Consider the following 22,405-nt stretch of genomic DNA (forward strand, 5'->3'; position numbering starts at 1 on the left):
AGAGGCACAGAGGACGACTCTGTATTTCCTTTCAGGGAGGCCTGCTTCTGATGTGCCCAGGCAGGTCCTTGGTGCTGTGGGGCCAACAACAAAGCCAGCAGCCTGTTCTCTGTGAGGCTGGCCATCGACGCAGCCACTCTGGAGGCAGTGCATGATGGTCCAGGGCCATCCTGCTGCCACCTGTCGTTCACACCCAGCCCTCAGCACCTTCCTCTCCTTCCTGGCTAGGGATGGTAAAAGGTCAAGAAAAACAGGCCCCTGCCTGACATGGCCTTACTTCTGCCTCTGCTGGGGAGGCCACCGTGATCATGACATGGCCTTGGGCAATGCCTTCCCACGAAGCTGCCTTCTTGGTCACAGAAATGGAGACGGCCAGGTAGCCGGACCAAGGCCACAATACCGAGGAGGAGGAGAAAGCGACTTCAATGTTGTCTCCATTCTGTGGTAAGTAGGGCTGCCAGTCAGGCTGCAGGAAAACAGAAGCCAAGCCAAGGTGGAAATGAAATGCATGCAGAAAACAGAAAGGCCTCATATCCTTCATTACCTACACTGGTTACTGGAAATATTTCAGTAAGTTGGCAACTTGATACATGAATACCTATAAGCCCGGGGGCTGTCTGAAAGATACCAGATAAGCCTGGAAAATACAGCCTCAAATAATCTTCCCGCATTACATAAAAAAGGGTGATACATGCACAGAAGCTGTTTGATAAGGAACTTTTACCTAAGTAGAAAGCTTATGTAAATCAAAACACTCAGATTTGAGGTTAGATTGTGAGTTTTATGCTGACAGATTCCAAGAACTAAAAAATTAAAATGGCATGGATTCGAATCCTTGCCTACCACACGATTTAAAAGTATGCATTTCAGATTAGGTATGGTAAGTCCTATTTTTTTTAAACAGTGGCAGTGTTAGAGGTGTGGGGCTATAAAGAATGTTCTAGCTTTTTTCCCAGTCCCTTATTGTTCTGATGTTTACTTAGCAAGTAAGCAGTCAACAAACTACAAAGAACCCTCCAAACCCAAAGGCCAAGGAGCAAAGTAATGACAGCTAGGCCTGCATCACAGCCACCACGATGCAGACGGAGAAGTGATGGGGCCTAGCTGTCAGAAGCCACACTCGAGACACTGAAGCAAGAAAGTAAACAATGTCCTCATCTTTTGGTGTAGGACTGGCTATGAGAAACCCATGTCCCCTATACAAGAGAAGGGCAACTTTCCTTTCCACACTTCAGGACAGATAACTAAGGCAAAAATGTCTAGGCCATGCTAAGTCACCGTCCAGTCAGAGAAGCATCACCTTATCCACAATTCTCCCAGTGACACCCATGCCATTGAGGATGGTGACATTAACGATTGTTGGCATTCCTCCATAGTAGATGGGCTGTGAGCAGTAGGGCCACATGTAGGGACACTCAGTCAGGTCGATGTAGCTGGGGCTCAAGCTGGAAAAAGGAAGAGTATGTCAGAAACACAGGTCTCTTAGTGACCGAGGAGCAGGAAACAGTGAACCATGGTCTGGCTTGCGGGGCTGGTGTGGTGAGGAGCTTGCTATGGGGCGCTCCTGGGTTCAGAAGGCTGCTAAGCAGTTGGTGGGAGCACCTGCCTCTGGAGGCTGGAATTGTGGAGCTGCTCTGGCTAACAGAGAACGAGTGTGTGGCCAGCCCCAATGGAAACCTAGACCTGAGCCCCAGGAGGGTGTCCCTGCCTCAGAGCGGCCAGGAAGAAGGAGTTAGGAAGCTAAGCCAGGAGTTCTCGAGACTGTGCAACTGAGTTGTCCTCTTTCCCCACAGGTCCCCCTAAACTCTCACTGTGTGGTGAAACTCACAACCATACACTCAGCTGAGTCCGTGAGTGCTAGCAGAGCACAACCCACAGGGACATGGACAGAACTGGTGTGAGGGCTGGAGGAGTGATCAACACTTGTTTCAGTTTCCTTTATCTCAAATGAATCCTGCTGGGCCAGCTCCATTCCTAGCTCAGCACGAGGGGCATCTAACAAATGGGTCTGGCCATGTGACAACAGAGAAACTCAGATCCACAACTAAATATGGCCCATAAATCTAAAATCACTTCAAAACAGGCCAAAAAACAAAAAAAGCCCCCCTCAGACCCATCAAGAGAAAAGACCTGACAAAACAAGTGCCTGTCAGTCTCTAAGAAAGCCAGTTATGTGATAACAAAGGCTAGATGAGCTATCCAGGATAGGAGGAAATCATGCCCCACAAATGCAGTGAGTGTCCAGATCCTGGACAAAGAACACGAGGGGAACGTGAAGGGCAGCGTCGTGGACTCCTTGTAAGACAGGCCTAGTGGTGGCACCTTACTTTTAACCTGTATTAAACGATATCAGCTAAGGTAGTGTCAGCAAGGAAAGCTGGAAACAAGTTCTTGAGGATTCTTTCTTGCAAAATTTCTGTAAATCTATGTTAAAAGTTTAAATATGCCAACAGGGAGTTGCCATTTTCTTTAACTACTTACACTGAAGGTAACAGAACTTAGGTGACTCAGTGGGTTGAGTTCTGCCGTCAGCACGTTAATAAAAGCCGCACCATAACCCAGAACTGAGCACCCAAATGCGAGGCTAAGTGTCCTTGAGGCTCTTATGTGCAGAGGGAAACCTCCAAGGGACCAGTGAAGGAGAAAGGCCCACTGAGACCAGCACACCCACCTTGCCTGTGGCTTGTAGCTGTTGAGGATCTGATAGGCTCTAAGGAGATCCAGTTTGCCATGGCCTTGCTCAAACATGTTGGCTCCAGGAAGCCTCCGGGCTGATGCGATCAGGGCCTGCTTCATACTGGCAGGATTCACCAGCTCACGTTTCTGGACTGTGCTGCGGGAGAGTAAAAATTTGCTCATTTCCTCTCAGTGAAAGAATGAAAACTGGACTGTCTCTAACTGCAAAAGTGCAACTGTATGGCCCCCCAGTCTTGTTTCAGTTCTAACAGGGGTTTCTTGGGTGAAGCCGAGCAAAGTGACTGGCTGCTGCACCTGCCTCAGGATGAGCTGCTCAGTAAGTGACCTTCCAGATGGTTTTCTGAACAGTGATTTTATCCAGCCTGTTTGTTTATGCAAAATTAACTTTCCCAATAATGATGAAATCTATCACATAGGATGCAAGAGGTAAGAATACTAAAAAAAGGTATGATCCCCATGGGAGGGGTGAATACAATCTGGGACATCAGCTGGCTGGGGAAGAAAATGAGCATAAGCGGATGCTGGAGAGGGACTCAATGCAGGATGGGACAGAGGTGTGGGCTGGAGACCAAACCTTTGTCTTTTTGTTCCCGCATCTGGAGGATGAGTCACCCAGGTGGATGAGGCCTGGATGTGTGGACCTCGGACGCTTTCAGCATTTCACTGTCAGAATGCATCTTGGAAAACTAATACCCAGCTCTACCTAGCCAGGAACTTAGGTAGCTCTATCATTAAAACATTCATTGTGGGTCTGTAACATTCATTTTTGGAGTCCTCATTTCCGGCATGAGTAGCAGGAAATATTTGTCCCTATTTTAACTTTGTTTTACTAAAATAACTCCTTGCTATCACTAAAAACAAATCCATTTTGGTCTACCTATAGATTTTATACAAGTAAATTTTAATCTCCAAGTTGGGAGGAAAAATCAATAGGCACAAAGCCTTGGAATATTTCTGCATGACAGTTTGGTCTCAGGGGTAGGCAAGTTTTCTAAATGGAAAATCTGACAGAAGGAGATAGAGAACGATTAATTCTTAATGACAGAATAAAATAACTGCTAGAAGCTATAGGTCAATAGCCCTCCTCCACTTCCTACCTATAAAGCAAAGGGAAAGGTCAGGCTCCACTTCCCTGTGGCTCAGCATCTATCACGAGCTATTGTCAAGCTACAAGGTATTCCTAACATCACAATAGGTGTTTTTATCTCCAGCAGGAGATGAAAGCAAACGCTTTCCTTGATGCTGAAGCTGTCTGCAGTCACAGCTGTCACTGGGAATGGCGAGTTCCCCATCTTCTCATCCCCCCTCACTGGGCAGCACAGAGGTGACAGCTCCACTGAAGCTGGAACCCTCACTTCCTGCTAACAATCACAGCAGGTGGGCGAAGTGGACCGTGTTTTGTTACCAGAATGCACACACTAGAAACAAGAGCCCTGGCTGAATCTCTGGCACTTGGCAAGAACAAAAGCATGAGTAAGCTATACACCGGGCCTCCCTCCCCAACACATCTCAATGTGTGCCTGGGGGAGAGAGCCACACTAATGGGAGAGATGAGTTTCTAGCAGCAAAGGCAACTCAGAGGCCACTGCAGCACTTTCTATAACCTACCTCTGACCTGTAGGAGTGGACAGATACTTGACCCAAGTACTAGTAAACAAAATAACCTCTGCCATCAGAAGCTAAAATAAACATGCAACTCACTTACTTAAAAAAAAAAAAATTGAGGATGGGAATGTAGCTCAGTGGTAGAGTGCTTGCCTAGCATGCATGAAGCCTCAGGTCGATTTCTTAGTACCACATACACAGAAAAAGCTGGAAGTGGTGTTGTGGCTCAAGTGGTAGAGCGCTAGCCTTGAGCAAAAGAAGCTCAAGGACAGTGCCCAGGTGCCGAGTTCAAGCACCAGGACTGGCAAAAAATACAAACAAACAAGAAACTACAACAAAAACATATTCACTATCATTTGCCTAGTTTAACTGTTAAATTAGCACAGAAAAGATTTCACATGCACTGTTTTATCACAACAGTGTCCAAATGTGGACCTCAGCTAAACAGAAGTCAATTTACTGAGGGAAAGAGGGGTGAATGCAAGCTCCAAAGGCTGGTGTTTAGCACAGTGAGGGTGAGCCCACGAGGTTCACCTGACCACAGGCAGGGCAAGCAAGCTTCCACCCCACCTCCCATGTCTGAGAGCTCCCTACCAGGCACACTATCTGCAGAGGCGGGCCTGTGCCTCAGCTCTGCTCTGCCGTAGATGAGATTTAACAGGGAAGAACCCAGCCTGCTCAGCCCCTCACAGTCCAGCCTGAGCTGCCACAAAAGCAAACAAGGACCAGCTGGACGCCGCTGGCTCAACGCCTGTCATCCCAGCTATCCAAGAGGCTGAGATCTGAGGATCACAGTTAAAAGCCACCCTGGGCAGAAATGTCCATGAGACTCTTATCTTCAATGAACCACCAGAAAACCGGAAGTGGCACTGTGGTTCAAGTGGTAGAGTGCTAGTCTTGAGCTGAAGAGCACCCAGGCCCAGAGTTCAAGCCCCACAACGGACCAAAAAACAAAAAAAGCAAACAAGGGTCACTGAGAAGATGGGACATGCTCGCCTGCTTCACAACACTGCTATCTCTCTGTACCCACAACATCAGAGTGGGTACATCAAAGCTGATGACTCCTAACAGAAACAGGACATGGAAAAGATGCAGCGTCTTCCCTGACCAATACATGGCACTCAGGTGAAGAGAAAATGCACAGGTCTAGCACACAATGTATTTAAAACCGCAGTCAATAGCTATTCTCCACACACAACGCTCTCTGGTTTCCTCCAGATTACAAGGTGCGTTGGCACACATCACCTAACCCTAACAGCGGGGACCCCGCCTCTCCTGCAGAGATAGCACCAGTCTGCATGCCTTGAGCCCCAAACCCACTGTCTGCCCCACTGTTGCCCCTTTGCCCCAAGGCCAGATAGAGCTGACACTCTGTGCTGCACATGCTTACCTCACTAACAGGGTGACAGCGCCAGCGACCACTGGAGAGGCGACACTGGTCCCTGAGAGGGCCCGGCACCCCCCTTTCACACCAGAACCTCGCACTCCAGCACCATAGGTGACAATGTCAGGCTTCACACGACCATAGCCTCCTGGTAGTTCCTAGAAATAAGAACAGCTTGGTTTCCCCCGGGACCCAGGCACATAGCCACGTGGGGACAGGAGTGACTAGATCAGGACAGAAACACAGGACTTCACACACTGAAACCTGAGGCAGCTACAGGCTCGAATCTGAAATTCCCTGTAAACCAGAAACAAGCTTCAGTGCTAGTGTGGATTCAGAATCATTTTTAGTATGTTTTACAATACCCAGTAAAAGAAGACAGCCAGAAAACAGATTATTATTATTATTGTCTGTCGTGGGGCCTGAACTCTGGGCCTGGACACTGTCCCTCAGCTCTTCAGCTCAAGGCTAGCGCTCTACCACTTGAGCTACAGCGCCACTTCCGGTTTTCTGGTGGTTTATTGGAGATAAGAGTTTCATGGACTTTCCTGCCCAGGCTGGCTTTGAACCGTGACCCTCAGATCTAAGCCTCCTTAGTAGCTAGGATTATAGGCGTGAGCCACTGGTGCCCGGCAACAAATTATTTTTTAAGTGCTAGTATTTTAGCTAGTTGCTAAAACCAGACACTAGTCAGTCTGAATAGAATTGAGAAACTGCTCTCTCTAGATAAGTTTTAAATGTTAGAAAAATCAGAAAACTAAAAATTAGAAAAAAATGTAGCATATTTCTGTGTGTGTGTGTGTGTGTGTGTGTGTGTGTGTGTGTGTGTGCATGCACGTGGTCTGTTTCAAAGGGAAGAAGAAGCCAATGTAGGATGACCACATTAAATCTGCAGTCAGTTTAAGCACTTCTTAAGTCTCCTGCAATTTGGAGCAAAGTGAGAAGTACAACAGAAGCTGATGTTCCTTTCATCCTCCCCCCTTCCTTCTTTTTTCTTTTTGAGATACATTCTTATTATATAGCCTAGCTGGCCTTGAACTTGTTACCACCACACTTGGCCAGGATCTTAAATTCTGTTGAGAAAAAGCATACCAATGTCTCACAAAAGGAATGTAGGAGGATCTGTGGGCACCAAGGAAGATGTGTCAGCCCAAGCACTCTCTGTAGGTAACTAAAGAATACTGCTCAGACTGCCACTGAAAAACAAGTCCCCGATGAGGGCCAAGGGTGTGACATCCCGTCACAGATCAATGAAGACGCCTACACAAGAGCCCGAGACTTGCACTGGCAGAGGCCAGGTCCCCTCTGACCGAGGAGTACAGATAAGGACACGTAGCACAGCACAGGGTGTGGTCCTTGTGCTGAGTGGGGTCTCTGGCGTGCAGGCAGTGCCAACTCCAGCAGGTGGCATCCGGTGAACGCATCAGGAAGGGAGCCCTGGCAGCTGACAGAAGGGGCGCCCAGGAGCGCACCATGTCTTGCACTAAGGCTGCCATAGAAGACTATCCTATGGAGTTCTGCAGATGTGAATGAGCCCCAAGTGTGAATCTGGGGCCTTACTTGGGACCTCGAGTTGGAGGTCCTATGCAAAGTTTGAGCACCAAGAGATGACCTGACACCAAAGAATGCCAGGGCAGGTGTCCCCCAGCCACCTCAAGGGTAAAAGTACTTGAGTGTCACTCTGAGGGAGCTCCAAATTCTGAATCAAATTTCTTATTGCTGGGCAAGGGAGGGTGAACTCACTGTGAACCCACTGGGTTATAAACTTGCTGGGAGTCATTCTGATTTTGTGAAACTAAATACTATTATTTCCATGTTAGCAGATTTCATATCAAGCTTTCTTACTGGATTTACTTTGAAAGGTGAAAAGCAAATCATCTCGGTTGCACTGAGGAGCCCTGAGGGTGAGTGAGCAGAGTCAGCTCACCTACGAGCAAGTTTTACTCAGAAACAAGCCAAGAGGAGGAGGAATTGGGAAATGGCCCTCAGAACCTTTCACACCTCACAGTGGCTCTGGATGCTAGACTGACAGCACACACCAAAGGAGCTGGAAGTTCTGACTTCCTGAAGAGCACACGCCCGCAGCCCTGGCTGCTTATCTATTGTGTGCTAAGAAGTCCATCTCAAGGCTCAGACCCAGGCTCTGGGGGCCAACGTTAGACTAGTACAGGAAAGCATACCCAAGTAGTCATTCCCCTGGAAGAAAAGCGGGCGATGTTATCTTCAAAGTCAATGCCACCCACTCCAATCACATCCATCTGATCAGCAGGATTATTCAGAGTGCTAAATTGGGACACACAAAAAAAAGGGGGGAGAGAAATAATTTACAATGAATCATTCAAACAAGGAAAAACACTGCCAGAAAAATCTAAAGCTTCCTTAGGTTCTTCTGTGACAAGACCTGTGCAGCTCTGACAGGCTGCTACCCTCCTCGGTCTTGTGAGATGCCATTGCCCTGGTCAACTCCACACTGTTTAACTACCTCTCACCTGCAGTGCTCTTCCTCTTCTCCCTCTTCTCCCTGTCGCCTTACCACACAGGCAAGTTTCCTCTTTGACTCCAGGCTCCCTAACTTGCTCCCTACTCTGAACCTCCACGTGTGAACATGTCACAAATCCACCACCTAACTACAGATCCTCACATCACTTGTGAGTTGTTCCAAGGGTACTCATTCTGCTTCCTCCACCAGATTAGCCCCAACAACATCACCGCAGAGGATGAAGCTTCAACTGACCTTTAGCAGTGCACCTCACTTCCTCAGACAATGTGGATACAACTATTACCCTGCCATCTTCTGCCCTTAGAGAGAGCCCTCAGAGAATGGCCAGGAAAAAACAAAAACAAAAAAACCCAAAGCTGTTCTCTCCTGTACCTCAAGGGTACTAGATGTGCAAAGAAGCTACTGTGACATTAGTAATGACAAAAACATACAAATTCTAAAATCAACATGAAGTGCTTCTGAAATAACCAGTTATGTGCTTAGACATGCACACGTCTAAACTCCATTATCAAAAGGAAAAACTCTTTGACAATTCAACAACTGTAACAGATTCCAAGTGACTGAAAAGATAACAGCAAGACTGCAGTGTGTTCAAACTATGCCCACTCAACAATGACACTGACATCTGAGCTCAGTGGGGACAACATGCCACGGGGAAGGGAGACCATTCAGAGGAAGCAGGCTTAATGCTGGGTGTCTACACAGGCCTATGATTCTAAGGAACATAGGCTAACTGAAGTCACTAGTAGAACCTCTCACTGAAGCCATCAAAAGAACACTGCCTTCCCACCCTCCCACCCATCCACTCTTGACCTGTCAATACCTAACACACTCAAGAGTGTTAAAAAGGGAAACTATTGAGAGGACTGAGCCAGAAAATGAAGATATCACTGCTGGTACTGAAAAGGGGAGAGCCACGACTGCAGACTCAGGTTAGGGTACAGGGCCCCAGAGAAAGATCCTGGCAAGGGGCCTGGCTTGGGATGGGCACACGCCTCACTTTCAGCCAGCATACTTCCGTCCTCTACTCTCCCAATGCCCGAGCTGTCAGCCTGCACCTGTCTCCAGCTGGGTGACAGGGATGGGCACATGGCACTTATCATCACTGTAAGAGGCAATGCAGATATCCAGGTCCATGTGTGCACCACAAGAACAAAATATGCGGAGACAAGGCCTTCCTCTCCAAGTTTTCCCAACGATACAACTTAAATTCACTACTCTGATTAAAAATGGTCAAAGACAACTTCCCACAAAAGCCATGGGGTTTCAGGAGGGCAACTGTGTGGCAAGGTAGTAAGAACAGCATGGAAAAGAGCAGACAGGTGTGAACAGGAAGACTAGCAGCAGGGTCGGAGAGAGGGAATATGAAATAAACACAGCTTCTACTACAGACACAGGAGGACCAGACCTGAGGTAAAGGTGCCAGCTGTAAATAAAGGTTGAGCCAACAGGTTCTGACTAGAGTTGGCAAAAAGTGGCTGTGGGCCCAAGCAAGTGCCACCTGTTTTCGTAAGTATGGTTTTACTGGAATACAGCCATGCCCATCAACTTCCACATAACTCATTGCTGCTTGCATGCCACAAGGCCAAAGCCAAGTAGCAGAGACTATCTGGCCACAAAGCTGGAAATGTTTGCTCTCTGACCCCTAACAGAAAAAGTTTGCCAATTCCAGCCTAGAATTTCAAAGCCCTTGGAATATGTGGATTTTATCTACTACTCAATACGATCTAGTGCAAACTACTGAGTAAAAAACTGCTAGGGAACTATCTGAACAGAAAAATAGACAAAGGAAGGCAACATCTGTGTGGTGCTCTTCCTACAGCCTAGCTCCACCACTGTAACTGCTATGTGAGCAGTCCTGTGTCACACCTGTCATTCCCTATGCCCTCACTCAGTGACAGGCAATGACCTAGGGCTCAGAAAAGGGAAGGCTCTCAGCGTGGGGGCAGGTCAGCTCAAACCCTGGACCCATTGATCCATACCAGAAGAGCTGGAGTGAAAAAGACGAAATGAAGGAAGAAGAGCTAGGAAACTGACAAGGTAGCAAGTGGGAATTAAGCAGAGATGTCAGAAATAGAAAGCAGGGGACCAGGAGGAACACATGCAAGGAAAATGAGAAAACCTCACAGGACTGCCCAGCAACCAGGGCTTTTGGGAGGAGAGGTATGGGAAGGGCAGTCCACCCACTGACAATTATATCTCACAACACACATTGCTATGCCACAGCCAATCCAGAACCTTGGACCTCTTGCAAGGGGAGAGTCATCTTCTAAGCTAAGCTATTCATTATTTATGTCTGCTCACCTACATAAACACCAACTTCACACAGCTTAGCCCCATACAATGTGGTGGGTGCTGTGCATTAGCTCCCTTTATCCTCCAGACAACCTGCCTTCCCTCAGCAGGTGCCTCAGCCCAGGCTGTCTAGCTGGCTTTGGTGCATGTCCACACCAGAAGCATGTGCACACAGGGAGAACAGACATTCAGTCTCTCCCCCACTGTACACAGCACATGGAACATACGTCCAGCATTTCCTCTCTGCCTCGGTTAACTCAAACAATTCTCCCAAGTCAATAACACAGGATGCTAAACACAAGAAATTACCTACACACATTAAACACGGAATAAAAATCAGAGGTGCAGGTAGAAAGAAAATTGAGATCTAAAGCCATACAGAGAGGCTAGTGGGCTGTGTTTCTTGCCACTTGGCTCCTGCTGCTGTCCTACCTGAGGTCTCTCACAAGCCGCTAAAACAGCAGGAAGCATTTTCTTACTCCTGGAGCTTCATGGTGTATACCCCATCTTTCCAGAAAGGCAGGCATGCCTCTACTTCTCCTTGAACCCCCTGTGCTTTATATATAGTTATATTCTCAATACATACTCAGAACCCATTCCTTCCTAACAGTCATTTTCCTGACCTGTTTCAGGGAAGGTAGAAAGAATATTAAGAAATTTAGCACTGTAGGGGAGGGCGGGAGGATGGGAAGGGGAAACAAAGGAAGAGATTACAATGCTTGATAAGAAATGTACTCATTGGGGCTGGGAAGTGGCTCAGTGGTAGAGTGCTTGCCTTGCATGCCTGAGGCCCTGGGTTCAATTCCTCAGCACCACATAAGCAAAAAGAAAAAAAACGGAAGTGGCGCTGTGGCTCAAGTGGTACAGCACTAGCCTTGAGCTGAAGAGCTGAGGGGCAGCGCCCAGGCCCAGAGTTCAGGCCCCACGACCGGACCCCCCCAAAAAAAGAAAGAAAAATAGAAATGTACTCATTATCTTGCCCATGTAATTTTAACCCCTCTGTACAGTATTTTCACAATTAAAAAAAAAAAGAAATTTAGCACTATAACCGCTCTGGTACATCAACTTTGTAATAACTATTTTTAAAAAAGAAATAAATGAATTTGGGCCTTTAAATGGCTATTTGTAACAATTAAAAAAATAAAAAAAGGGAGCTGGGAAGGTGGCTCAGTGGTAGAGCGCTCGCCTAGCATGCTTGAGTCCCTGGGTTCTATTCCACATAAGCAGAAGAAGAAAAAAAGCCGGAAGTGGCGCTGTGGCTCAAGTGGTAGAGTGCTATAGCGCCTTGAGTTGAAGAGCTGAGGGAAGCGCCCAGGCCCAGAGTTCAGGCCCCACAACTGGACCCCCCCCCAAAAAAAAAAAAGAAAAGAAACAGAAGAATGGCCTTATGCTGACAACTGCTAAGAGGATTGGTAAATACTCAAAGTTTTCTTACACATTGTTGTTTTATTTAATTGACAATATTTGTTAACACAGAGTATTAGATACAAACAAGTATTTGTAGACATGCACAGACTGACATAATTTTTCAGTTGTTTCAGGGAAAGTATCCCAAAACCACTCTGTTGAGGTCACTTACCCATACAGAGGTCCATCGTTGCCAATAGCGGAAACCATGATAACATTGTTAGCAGTTAATTCCCACACCTACAAAATTAGCATGCATTTAGTTAATACAAGTATGCCACTCTAAACGGTCAACACATAATTATTGCTACAACCCTATGAGTTCAACAATCTTCCAAGGCAGTGTGGGCATGACAAGGTAGGCACATCTGGACACTAGTGTAGAGAGAGAACAGCACCCACGATGCAGGACTGAGCAGTGCAGGGCACACACACACCTCACTAGCCTGGTTCAGGAAGACAGGAGTGGAGGGGAGGAGAGGGGAGCGGAGCGGAACAGAGCAGAGGAGAACAGAGCAGAGCAGAGCAGAGCAGAGCAGAGCAGAGCAGAGCAGCTGAGCAGAGCAAAGCCTATACAGGTTAGAAAGGAATTAACAGGCCTTTAATCCACTGGTTTATGACATACAAGTCATTAAAGCTCATGTCACTATCTGTTTTCACAAAGCTGTCACTTGGGTAAGAAGCCACTAACCCACTGGAAATGACAGAGGTGGGAGACAAAAGAGTAGGAGCTACGCAAAAACTTGACCAACCTTGTCAACAAAGGGGTGATCCATGAAGTCAGGGCCACCAATGCTGAGGTTTAGTACATCAATTTTCTTCAAGATGGCGTAGTTGAAGGCATCCAAAAACCAAGACGTGTAAGACACCTAGTTAAATTAAAACACCTCCCAGTGTATCAGTGACCCTTTTTTTTTAGGATAAAGAATATGCTCTACGTAAAGCATAATTTATTTGTGTGTGTGTGTGTGGTGAACTAGGGTTTGAACTCAAGGCCTCACACTTGCTAGGCTGGCACAATACCAACGAGCCATGCCCCTAGTTCTTCCATAAGTATCTTTTAAAACAACAACAACAACAACAAAAACCTCAAATAAATCTCAAGCACAAATAAAAAACACAAAGCACATTATTATCCATCCACCAGCAAGACCTATGGCAGGGCAGCCTTGAGCATGCCTGAAGTTCAAGAAACAGAAAACTTAGGAATCACTGAACACAGTGGGCCTGGAGCAAGGTCTTCAGAGCTCAAGGCAGGTCAAGGCAAGTGGTGGTAGAAGGGCAAAGTCACACAGAGAAAGGACTAGGCAAGGCTCTAGCACAAGTGGGGCACCAGAGGGAAGCTTGGCATCACTGACAGGCACTGCTTATAAACACATTTTTACTTTTTACATTTCAGGACGGGTCCCATCAGTTTCAGGGGTCCTCAAACACCCACCTGGTTGTTGGTAAAGACCCTGAAGATATGAAGCTCTGCATCTGGGGCAAATCCTTGGCATTCTCTCATGCTGGCAATCACGCCTGCCACAAACGTACCATGGCCCAGACCTATGCCCACAGGAAGAAGAAGTCCTGTGAGACACTGCCATTTTACAAGTGCAATGCTGCTGCCAAGCCGTCTATGTAAATGTCATTCTCCAGCCCCACGGGAGAACTTGGTGGTACTCCACTGTCCTATACCCAAACTGCTGCCACTGCCCTCTGTGGGGCCCTCACCTGGCACCCCACCTCTGCTTCCCTACACCTCCTGAGATCTTCAGGAAAGCTTCTGTCATACAAAAAGGCACAAACAAGTGAAGTCTGACCACGTAACTGTGGTGCACAGACTGTGGGCCATTAGCACACAGAAAAGCACACTCTGCCTGACATGGACAAGGACAGGAAGGAGTGACAGCCTGAGGCCCCCAGTGGCCACTCTCTGTACACTGACACCTACCATCATCCAGAGTCCGCTCATTGGTCCAGTTGGTTCTCTCCTTCACATTCTTAAAGTGGGGGTGCTTCTCGCTCAGCCCAGTATCAAAAACAGCAACCCTGACATTTGCACCTATTCCAAAATGAAGAAATACAAGATCATATTTGGAAACATCTTTCTAAATTTGTGTCTATAAAATCAAGTTATGCATTTTAGTGCATACTTGTAATCCTGGCACTTGATGGGGGGGAAGGGGAGGCAAAGATTGAAGGCTTAAGTTCAAGGCAACTCTGAGCTACAGACACAGACACACACAGACACACACACACACACAGACACACACACACACACAGACACACACACACACACAGAGTCTCTGAGAAAAATGTTTCTAGTGATTACAGAGAATTTCTCATTCTAAAAATAACTTTAAAAAAAAACAGGAAAAGAAAATAATTTTACTAAAATGTCTGTCTAAGCTGGGTGCCGGTGGCTCACATCTGTAATCTTAGCTACTCAGGAGGCTGAGATCTGAGGATCGCAGTTCAAAGCCAGCCCAGGCAGGAAGGTCTGTGAGACTCTTATCTCCAATAAACCACTAGAAAACTGGAAGTGACACTGTGGCTCAAGCAGTAGAGCGCTTGCCTTGAGCTGAAGAGCGCAGGAACAGTGCCCAAGCCCAGAGTTCAAGCTCCACGACCGACAAAATAAAATAAAATAAAATGTCTGTCTACCAGGTATTAAATGTTGAAGTATCTCTGAGATGGTGAGGATATCAGGATAAGAAACCACAAGAGAGGCAAATATTCAACCAGGAGATTGAAGCCAAACCACCTGTGACAGTCTACAGGCAAGACTGGCTTATACTTGAATACGGGAAAAAAATTCTCACATTAGTTCAAGCAGGAATGTTCTGCATGATGGATGGTAAAACAATGGAACCTTATTGCTTTTATTTCAAAGATATGACCTTAATAGTTTCTCATTCTAAAACAGATCAGCAAGGGGAGTCAGTCACTAAGTCATTCTACATACAAAGCACCAAACTCAAGTGATAAAAACTGATTTTCACAAAATTACACAAATCCAGGTGACCATCTTGCAACAAGATCTCTTTCCTAGGAAGTATAGACCTCTACAGACTGCCAGCCAGCCCAGGCTTTGTGTGGGTGTTGATAGGAAAGAAATGCTCTGCAATCTGCCCTTCTGGACTCAGGACACATCTGGTGCCATATAAAAAAGTCAGACACAGATGCCAGCTACCAGAAGTCAAAGACAGGTGTAGCTCACTGCATGTTGCTCAACAAACAGCAAGGACAAACATAAGGTGGCACCGCACAAGACAGCCTCTGACACCAGACTTCCCACAGTCCCTCCTGATGGCACATACCTGTGTATCCCATCTGCCACAGCACATCTGCCTGTAGTGTCTGAGCAACCTGGCGTGGAATGGCTTTCAGCAACCGTCTACTTGAATGCCTTCCAGTGGCATGCCAGAAACCAGAGCCCAGAGAGAGACTGGCCCTCTTCAGGGGACGTGACGACTGCCACTTCTGGCTCCAGCGAGTTTCATTACAAGGCACAACAGGGTCCGCTGGAGCCAAGAAAGAGAACAATCAGAAAAAAGAAAATACACCACACTACAGCAGTGGTTCCTTGAAATCACATTTGAGGAGAAGTGGAATTCTCTCCTTTTTAGGATTTTTCTCAAAGCAGTAGAACCCTATGTAGTTCCCATACTATTACCAAACTGTCCTCTACTTAGAATTTTCTAACCAAGGTAAGGCAAAACAGGACTAACAAATTTTAAGAAGTTTTGCTAGGTATGGTAGCACATGTCTATAATCACAGCACTTGGGAGAGGATTTTGAATTTGAGGCCAACTTGGGCTATATAAAAAGTTCCATGCCAGACTGGATTACTTATTGAGACCATCTTTAAAAAAAAAAAAAGTTCAATTCTGTTACTTCATTTTTCACTAGCAGCTTATTCTCACTAAGCCGGAGAGGAATAAACTGGCCTCAAGGAGGTCATGAAGCCTTACACTACTGCCTTGTGCAGCAGAGAAAGGTATGTTGGCTACTAAATCTATTTCTGACTAAACCTTTTATTCTGGTGGAGGGAGGAAGGAGAGGGTTGGGAAAGGGTCTCATCTCAGGCTGGCCTTGAACTTGGAATCGTCCTGCCTCAGCCTCCTGAGGACTGGGATACAGACCACAGGTATGCACCACCATGCCCAGCACATAAGGGCCTTCTAGAACTATGCATTGCTCAGTATACTAATATTCTTACCTGGTTAAATTTCACATTTCCTAACCCAGAATAAATAGAAGGGGGAGAAGGAGGGAAAATTTCTGAAGATAATGGAACAATTCTGTATCACAATGGACTATATACTTTGGGGGAGGGGAGTAAAGGGACATGAACTTAGGGCCTAGGCATTTCCCTTAGCTCAAGGCTAGTGCTCTACCACTTTGAGCCTCCCACTTCTGTTTTTTTTTTGAGTGGTTAATTGGAGATAAGAGTCTCACGAGGACTTTTCTGCCTGGCCTAGTTTTGAACTGTGATCCTCAGATCTCAGTCTCCTGAATAGCCAGGATTACAGGCATGAGCCACTGGCACCTGGCTTGGACTGTACACTTTTGCCAAAACTTAGTTGCTAAGAATGATGCATTTTCCCATTTGTAAATCAATTTTTTTAATGGGAGAGAAAAGTGAAACAAATACAAGTTTTCTTTTTCATTCAGTAAGTTCATATTATAATGTGCCATCCATGTTAAGAACAAACCTATACTAGCAGCTGTTTCTAACACAAATGACTCTCCCAGGCTTAGCAGGTGACTCCTAGAGAGAACAAAATGTGGAAGCCCACTCAAAGTCAGCTATGTAAAACAAGTGCGGGCCCAGCCCACACACCCGCCGCACGGCACTGCTGCTCTGCTTGCTAAGTCCCTTCAGAAATAACACTGGAGTTACCAACGCTCAATCAAGGGTCAGGCTCTCTGCGTCACCCTGAGTGACTCACACTGCACTTGCGCTATCAAACTCAGTTGTAACCTTCACTATTTAAGAACAATTTAGAAAACCTGTAGAGCCATCAAGGAACAGATACCTTCATAATGCCTTTAAATACTGTCTTGTGGACAACAGGTTCATTTAGTCTGAGAGCTCATGGGATAGAACTAAGGCTGAAATCCAGGGCAGAACAGGATCATCCAAAACCAAGTGAAATGGTCTTCAAGTTAGAGGAAGAAACCATCACCATTCCACATCATTTACAATACTCTGCACACTCCTGAGCTGATTTCATTTACTCTTCCAGGAGCCCAGTAAGGGAGGTGGTAGATCCATTTTAGAGATGAGGAAAAAAAAGCTTCAGTGAAAAGGAGTTTACTGCTCAAGGGCACCACTAGGGGTAAGAAGCGCAGAGGCTCTACGTGTCTTTGTGGAATGATGCACATAGGACCACCACCAGGACAGTGTAGTGTTCCTATGCAAAAACATTCTAGAGTGCTCGATGATGAAAAAAACAAAATACAGATGAGTTCAAGTAAATACAATGTATGCAAACTGGCCAACTATCCCAGGTTTAATTTGATTTTCCTGGATCATTTTAGGGTACTATTGCCTTTTAAGGAGAAAAAAATAACACAAAACATCTGGACTAGCAGAAAGGACTCTGAAGAAGTTAGATCCCAGAAGTCTGCAGCTGAGTCAAGAACTAGCTTCCAACACTGTATGTTAACTTTTCAAAAACTGCATGCACAAGGCTCCCAACCTAGTATGTGACAGATATTCCTTTTAGTGAAGGAAAGGACAATAAACAGGACTAGCTAAAGCAGCTAAAACTATTTTCCTGGTTCATGATGAAGAGGACGGCCCTTTTGGCGATATACACTTTCGAAAACACTGCATGGTAGTTTGAACTTTTTATCTGAGGATAACTCTATGCTGACCTGAACAACTGGGATGGAGTGGCAGCTGTGGCCTTGGAGCCAACATGGGGAGCCAGACCCCCTTCCCCTCACCCCTGTGTCCAGCCCAGCTGAGGCACAGTTGTTCATAGACAGGAGGCTGGGACAGAAACAAATTAAAACCCAAGAAAAGATATTTTATAACAAAAACCTATGCTGAGAAAGCCAAACTCAGGCAAAGAGGAGACACAAAGGTAAGGTCTATGGGGAAGGTGGCACATGTCCCAGCACTCAGAGACTGAGGCAGGACTGACTCCCAGGCCAGCCTGGGCTATACAGCAACACTGTGTCACCAGAAAAAAAAGACAAGGTTGTTTCCCCTTCAGTAGTTTAGGGGCCCCAAGGTGATCCTGGACAGAATCCCTCCTAACAGAAGCAATCGCACCTCAACTGCAGAGCCTCAGGCTTCCTTTACCGCAAAGCCACAGAGCCGCATTGTACATGCCAGCCAGTAACATGTGGTAACACACCGCACTGCCTCCATGCTTCCTGCAGTGTGAACCTCAAGGGGACTGAAGAGGCCCAGTACTCACGCTCAGCAAATTTCAGGGAACGGAAGACCCTCCTCTGGGGCGTCACCCGCTTGATGTTGGGGTGGCCCTCAAGCGTCAGCAGCCCTGCCTTCTGCTTTTCCTTGATCTGAATCACCTCGAAGTCACTAGGGTAGTCACTGGAGGGATTGTTCCGAGGTATAATTCTCCAGTTGTCTACTTCACTGCTCTTCAGGGCGCTTGAAATAAATGAATTTCTAGCTTTGGCTGTAAAGTAGCCGTTGAAAGCCACAATATATTCTGAAATCAATGATCACAAAGAAAAATAAGGATATATGTGTATATAACAGAGTACATGTAATATGAACTTCCACCAGTAAAAGAAAGTAGCCCTGAAAGCCCAGAGTAAACAGAACAGATGGAAAGGAGTCTGGAGCCTGGAGAGTGCTTCAGAGCTCTGAATTAACCAATTTCACAATACACCATTCAAAACTATACTCCTATGAGAGTTTTATCAGTTGTTGCTGTTGTTTTTTAACAAAACTTTTTAACTAAGTAAGTATGAACTTACAATGAAAAATAGTTTTTCAAAAGGAAAAAGGAATTTAGGGAGTCAAGTGATCTGTTTTCATTTTGCTAAAAATGAACATACAATTGGAGAGTAGTTGAAATGGCCTATTTGCTTAGCTATCACACTTGGACAGTTGGGCTTTAGAACATGCACTCAGCAACTCCAAGCACCAGTGCTCCTGGCTACAAGGGTATTTGTTCCACAGAATCAAGTAGCCTGTGTTTCTCACAAGCAACCCGTCCTGGCAAAAGACTTGATTGAAGGTAAACCTTCATGTAGTGTGTGCTCATCTCATTAGACATCTACTGTAGAAAATCAGGACAAGTTCCCTGGCAACAGCAGAGGGTAGGGCTAACACTTCAGAAACACCATTACCATATTCCACAACTGTTGAGGAGAATTCCACCTTCAAAGTCAGATGGGAACAGCCAGGGCATGGCACTTTTTCAAACGCTTTCTTCTCCAGCCTGTCACCCAGATGTTTCTTCCCACAGAGCAAAACCACTAGCAAAAGCAGCCAGACATTGACAAGCTTCATGGTCACAAGTGAATAAAATTGCTAAAATCCAACCACACTTTTTCTTCCTTGATCAAAAATGAACTTGTGTTTTGGCTAAATGCTGCAACTTTACTGGTCAACCATCCTACAGTCTTGTCCAACGTAAATAGAAGTTAAGTCCCATGGCCATCCGCAGCTTGGCCCGTAGTGAGGCTTTCATTTCTTCCTTCGCTTCTTCTCCATTTTGGACAGAAGGCTGCTGTCATTCGGACCGACACCACTGAGTCCTCGACTCCATCTGCACAGAGCCAAGTCAAGCAGAGCTCAGCCAATATCACCGTGTGACGTGATCTCTGAAGCAAAAAGAGGAACACAAGCATTAGGAGCACCTGAGAGAGGCAGGCATGATCCAGTGACAGCTGCAATTAAGACTAAAGGAACAAAGGGTCCCAATGATAAGACATCCTATTTCATTTCTGTTCATGAGTCACTTGTTTCAGAGAAACAAGCTTTAAGGCAGCATTAAAATAAAGCAAGGGCAGTAAATGAAAAAGTGGCACAAACCACCAGCCTAAAAGAATTGTAGCCATCAGAAGCCTGAGCACACAGACCACAAGCAGCCAGGCACACACAGGAGGAGGTGGAGGCTTGCTCGGACCACAAGCAGCCAGGCACACACAGGAGGAGGTGGAGGCTTGCTCACACTCTGTATGGCTCCTGTTAACTTTAACTCAGCACCAGGCCATCTTACCAATACGCTCCTCATTCCCAACCAATTTCACCAAGTTTTCAGGAAAACTCAGTTTATGAGCATTATTTTCTACTGTAAAATTAATACCTAATGGCAAGGTAGTTTCTATCAAAGCCATTTTAACACAATCTTTAAGAAACAGTGTAGCCGGGCACTGGTGGCTCACGCCTATCATCCTAGCTACTCAGGAGGCTGAGATCTGAGGATCGTGGTTCAAAGCCAGCCCAGGTAGAAAAGTCCATGAAATTCATCTCCAATAAATCACCAGAAAACCGGAAGTGGCGCTGTGGCTCAAGTGGTAGAGTGCTTGCCTTGAGCTGAAGAGCTGAGGGACAGTGTTCAAGCCCAGAGCTCAAGCCCCATAACCGACCAAAAAAAAAAAAAGAGAGACAGTGCATTAAAAGTGCTCAGACTGTAAAATACTTCCTGCCAATTCCATGAAAAGTGCATAGAAAGGTTTTTACTGTCATTAGACTTGTTTTGCCAAACCCTCAAACTTAAAAAAACATTTAACCTGCTAAATCTGTTATAAAACCAGATCAGCCCTTTATTGGAACTGACATAAGAGGACAGCTTTGGAGGCAAGCTATTGCTAAAGAATGTTATTTCAGTATTAAATTATTCATGGTACAGGTATCTTTCAAAATATATGAATTGTAGGAGACAGGAAAAAAATCAGTCTTCCCAATAAACACAGCAAAAAATTATACACACACACACATACACACACACACACACACACACACACACATGCGCTAAGTACAGTGGCTCATGCCTATAATCCAACTACTTGGGAGACTGGAGGAGGATGCTGGTTTATGGTCATCCCAAGCAAAAAGTTACAAGAAACTGCACTTCAACTAACAGGCTGAGTTATACGACAGTCCCAGCTACATGGGAAGATATGTACATACATAGAAGGATCACAATCTAAGGTCAGCCTGGACAAAAATCTGAGACTCTTTCTAAAAAATAAGTAAAAGGCCTAGAGACATGTCTCAAGTGGTAGTGTTTACCTAACATGTGTGAGGTTCAAACTCCAGTACTGAAAAAAAAGAAATGCTGGCTGTGGTGTTACTAGAAAATCCAGCTGCACTGATGAACGTGAAACAAATAATGCAGAAGGAAGAGGGAGTAGGGAGAGGACAGGTGAAGAAGCATCAGCCCCCTCTCAAGGGGTTAAATCCTGGCAGAGTGCCACACTGTAGAGCAACAAGGGTTCAGCTTCTGCCCCTATCCACATGCTGGACACCTCCACAAACAGAATGAGAAGTTTGAGGCCCTCCATTGCTGCCATGAGCAACTACTCTGGAAAGCCTCTACTGCTAGAAGGGTGCTGGGGGAGGGGGAATTACTGGGGAAGATGAAACTGACAGCTGTCCTCTGGGCCTCAGCAGAAAGAACTACTACAATGTCAACAAGAGCAAAATACACCATGGAGAAGGAGCCTAGGATTCCTATTGTCACCCTAACACTTGCTAGGAACCCACCCAGACTTTGTGTGTCTTTATGCTGGGCATTTCCCACAATGGGGGAATCAAAGAATGTGATTTCATGAAGCATATACCCAGCTTAAAGATTACTGGTCAAATGATAACACTAAATGATAACACAAAAATGGTAGCATACTAACAACCTGGAATGTCTAAAAGGTTTAAATGGGTCCCTCACTCAGTGTGTCTTTTTTTTTTTAATGAAGAAAACAAATCTCAGAACTCTTCTGCCTCAAACTAAAGAATCTATGACCTGCCAGGCGCCAATGGCTCATGCCTGTAATCCTAGCTAGCAGGAGGCTGAGATCTGAGGATCTCAGTTCAAAGCCAGCCCGGGCAGGAAAAATCCGTGAAACTCTTATGTCCAATAAACCACCAGAAAACCAGAAGTGTTAGCCTTGAGCTGAAGAGTGCAAGGACAGCATTCAGGCCAAGTTCAAGCCCCACGACCGACCAAAAAAAAAAAAAAAAGAATCTATGACCTATTTGGACAACATAATAGAACACTGGAAGCAATACCATCAAAACTGTAGGCCAACTGGGATAAAACCACTTTGATTCTAAACAGTTCACTTACAGAAAAAGAATGAACTTGTATTGTGCTGTGGTCTATGTGGAAGGGAGCTGTGTGTCCTCATGACTCAGGCAGGAGCCTGACTTGAAAAGAAAGAAATAAGTCAGGCACTAGCCAGGCAGAAACAGGAAATTCAAGAGTTTGAAGCCAATCTGAAAAAAGGAAAAGGGGAAGGTAAAAGAGAAAAAAAGGAAGGAAGAAAAGAGTACAAGAAATAAACTAGAGGTTTTTAAAGCTTTTTTTTTTTTT

The 22,405-nt window shown here is 45.8% G+C and overlaps 1 protein-coding gene across 2 annotated transcripts in view; it reads right to left on the reverse strand.

Annotated features, from left to right (window-relative positions):
• Positions 1-22,405, reverse strand: part of Mbtps1 (membrane-bound transcription factor peptidase, site 1) — a 39,901-nt gene that overhangs the window by 15,006 nt on the left and 2,490 nt on the right. The window contains exons 2-13 of one of the 2 annotated variants that reach the window (XM_013012897.1): positions 19,215-19,691; positions 18,311-18,568; positions 15,194-15,397; positions 13,825-13,935; positions 13,327-13,436; positions 12,641-12,757; positions 12,061-12,128; positions 7,867-7,969; positions 5,693-5,844; positions 2,672-2,833; positions 1,301-1,445; positions 278-466 (exon numbers count right to left, since the gene is read on the reverse strand). In XM_013012897.1, coding sequence (XP_012868351.1) covers positions 278-466; positions 1,301-1,445; positions 2,672-2,833; positions 5,693-5,844; positions 7,867-7,969; positions 12,061-12,128; positions 12,641-12,757; positions 13,327-13,436; positions 13,825-13,935; positions 15,194-15,397; positions 18,311-18,568; positions 19,215-19,377 — 1,782 coding nt within the window. In that variant the 5' untranslated portion in view covers positions 19,378-19,691. The remainder of the gene's footprint in view (positions 1-277; positions 467-1,300; positions 1,446-2,671; positions 2,834-5,692; positions 5,845-7,866; positions 7,970-12,060; positions 12,129-12,640; positions 12,758-13,326; positions 13,437-13,824; positions 13,936-15,193; positions 15,398-18,310; positions 18,569-19,214; positions 19,692-22,405) is intronic. The other variant, XM_013012899.1, reaches the window with a different exon arrangement.

Source organism: Dipodomys ordii, unplaced genomic scaffold, assembly GCF_000151885.1.
Source record: "Dipodomys ordii isolate 6190 unplaced genomic scaffold, Dord_2.0 Scaffold18, whole genome shotgun sequence".
Lineage (NCBI taxonomy): Eukaryota > Metazoa > Chordata > Mammalia > Rodentia > Heteromyidae > Dipodomys > Dipodomys ordii.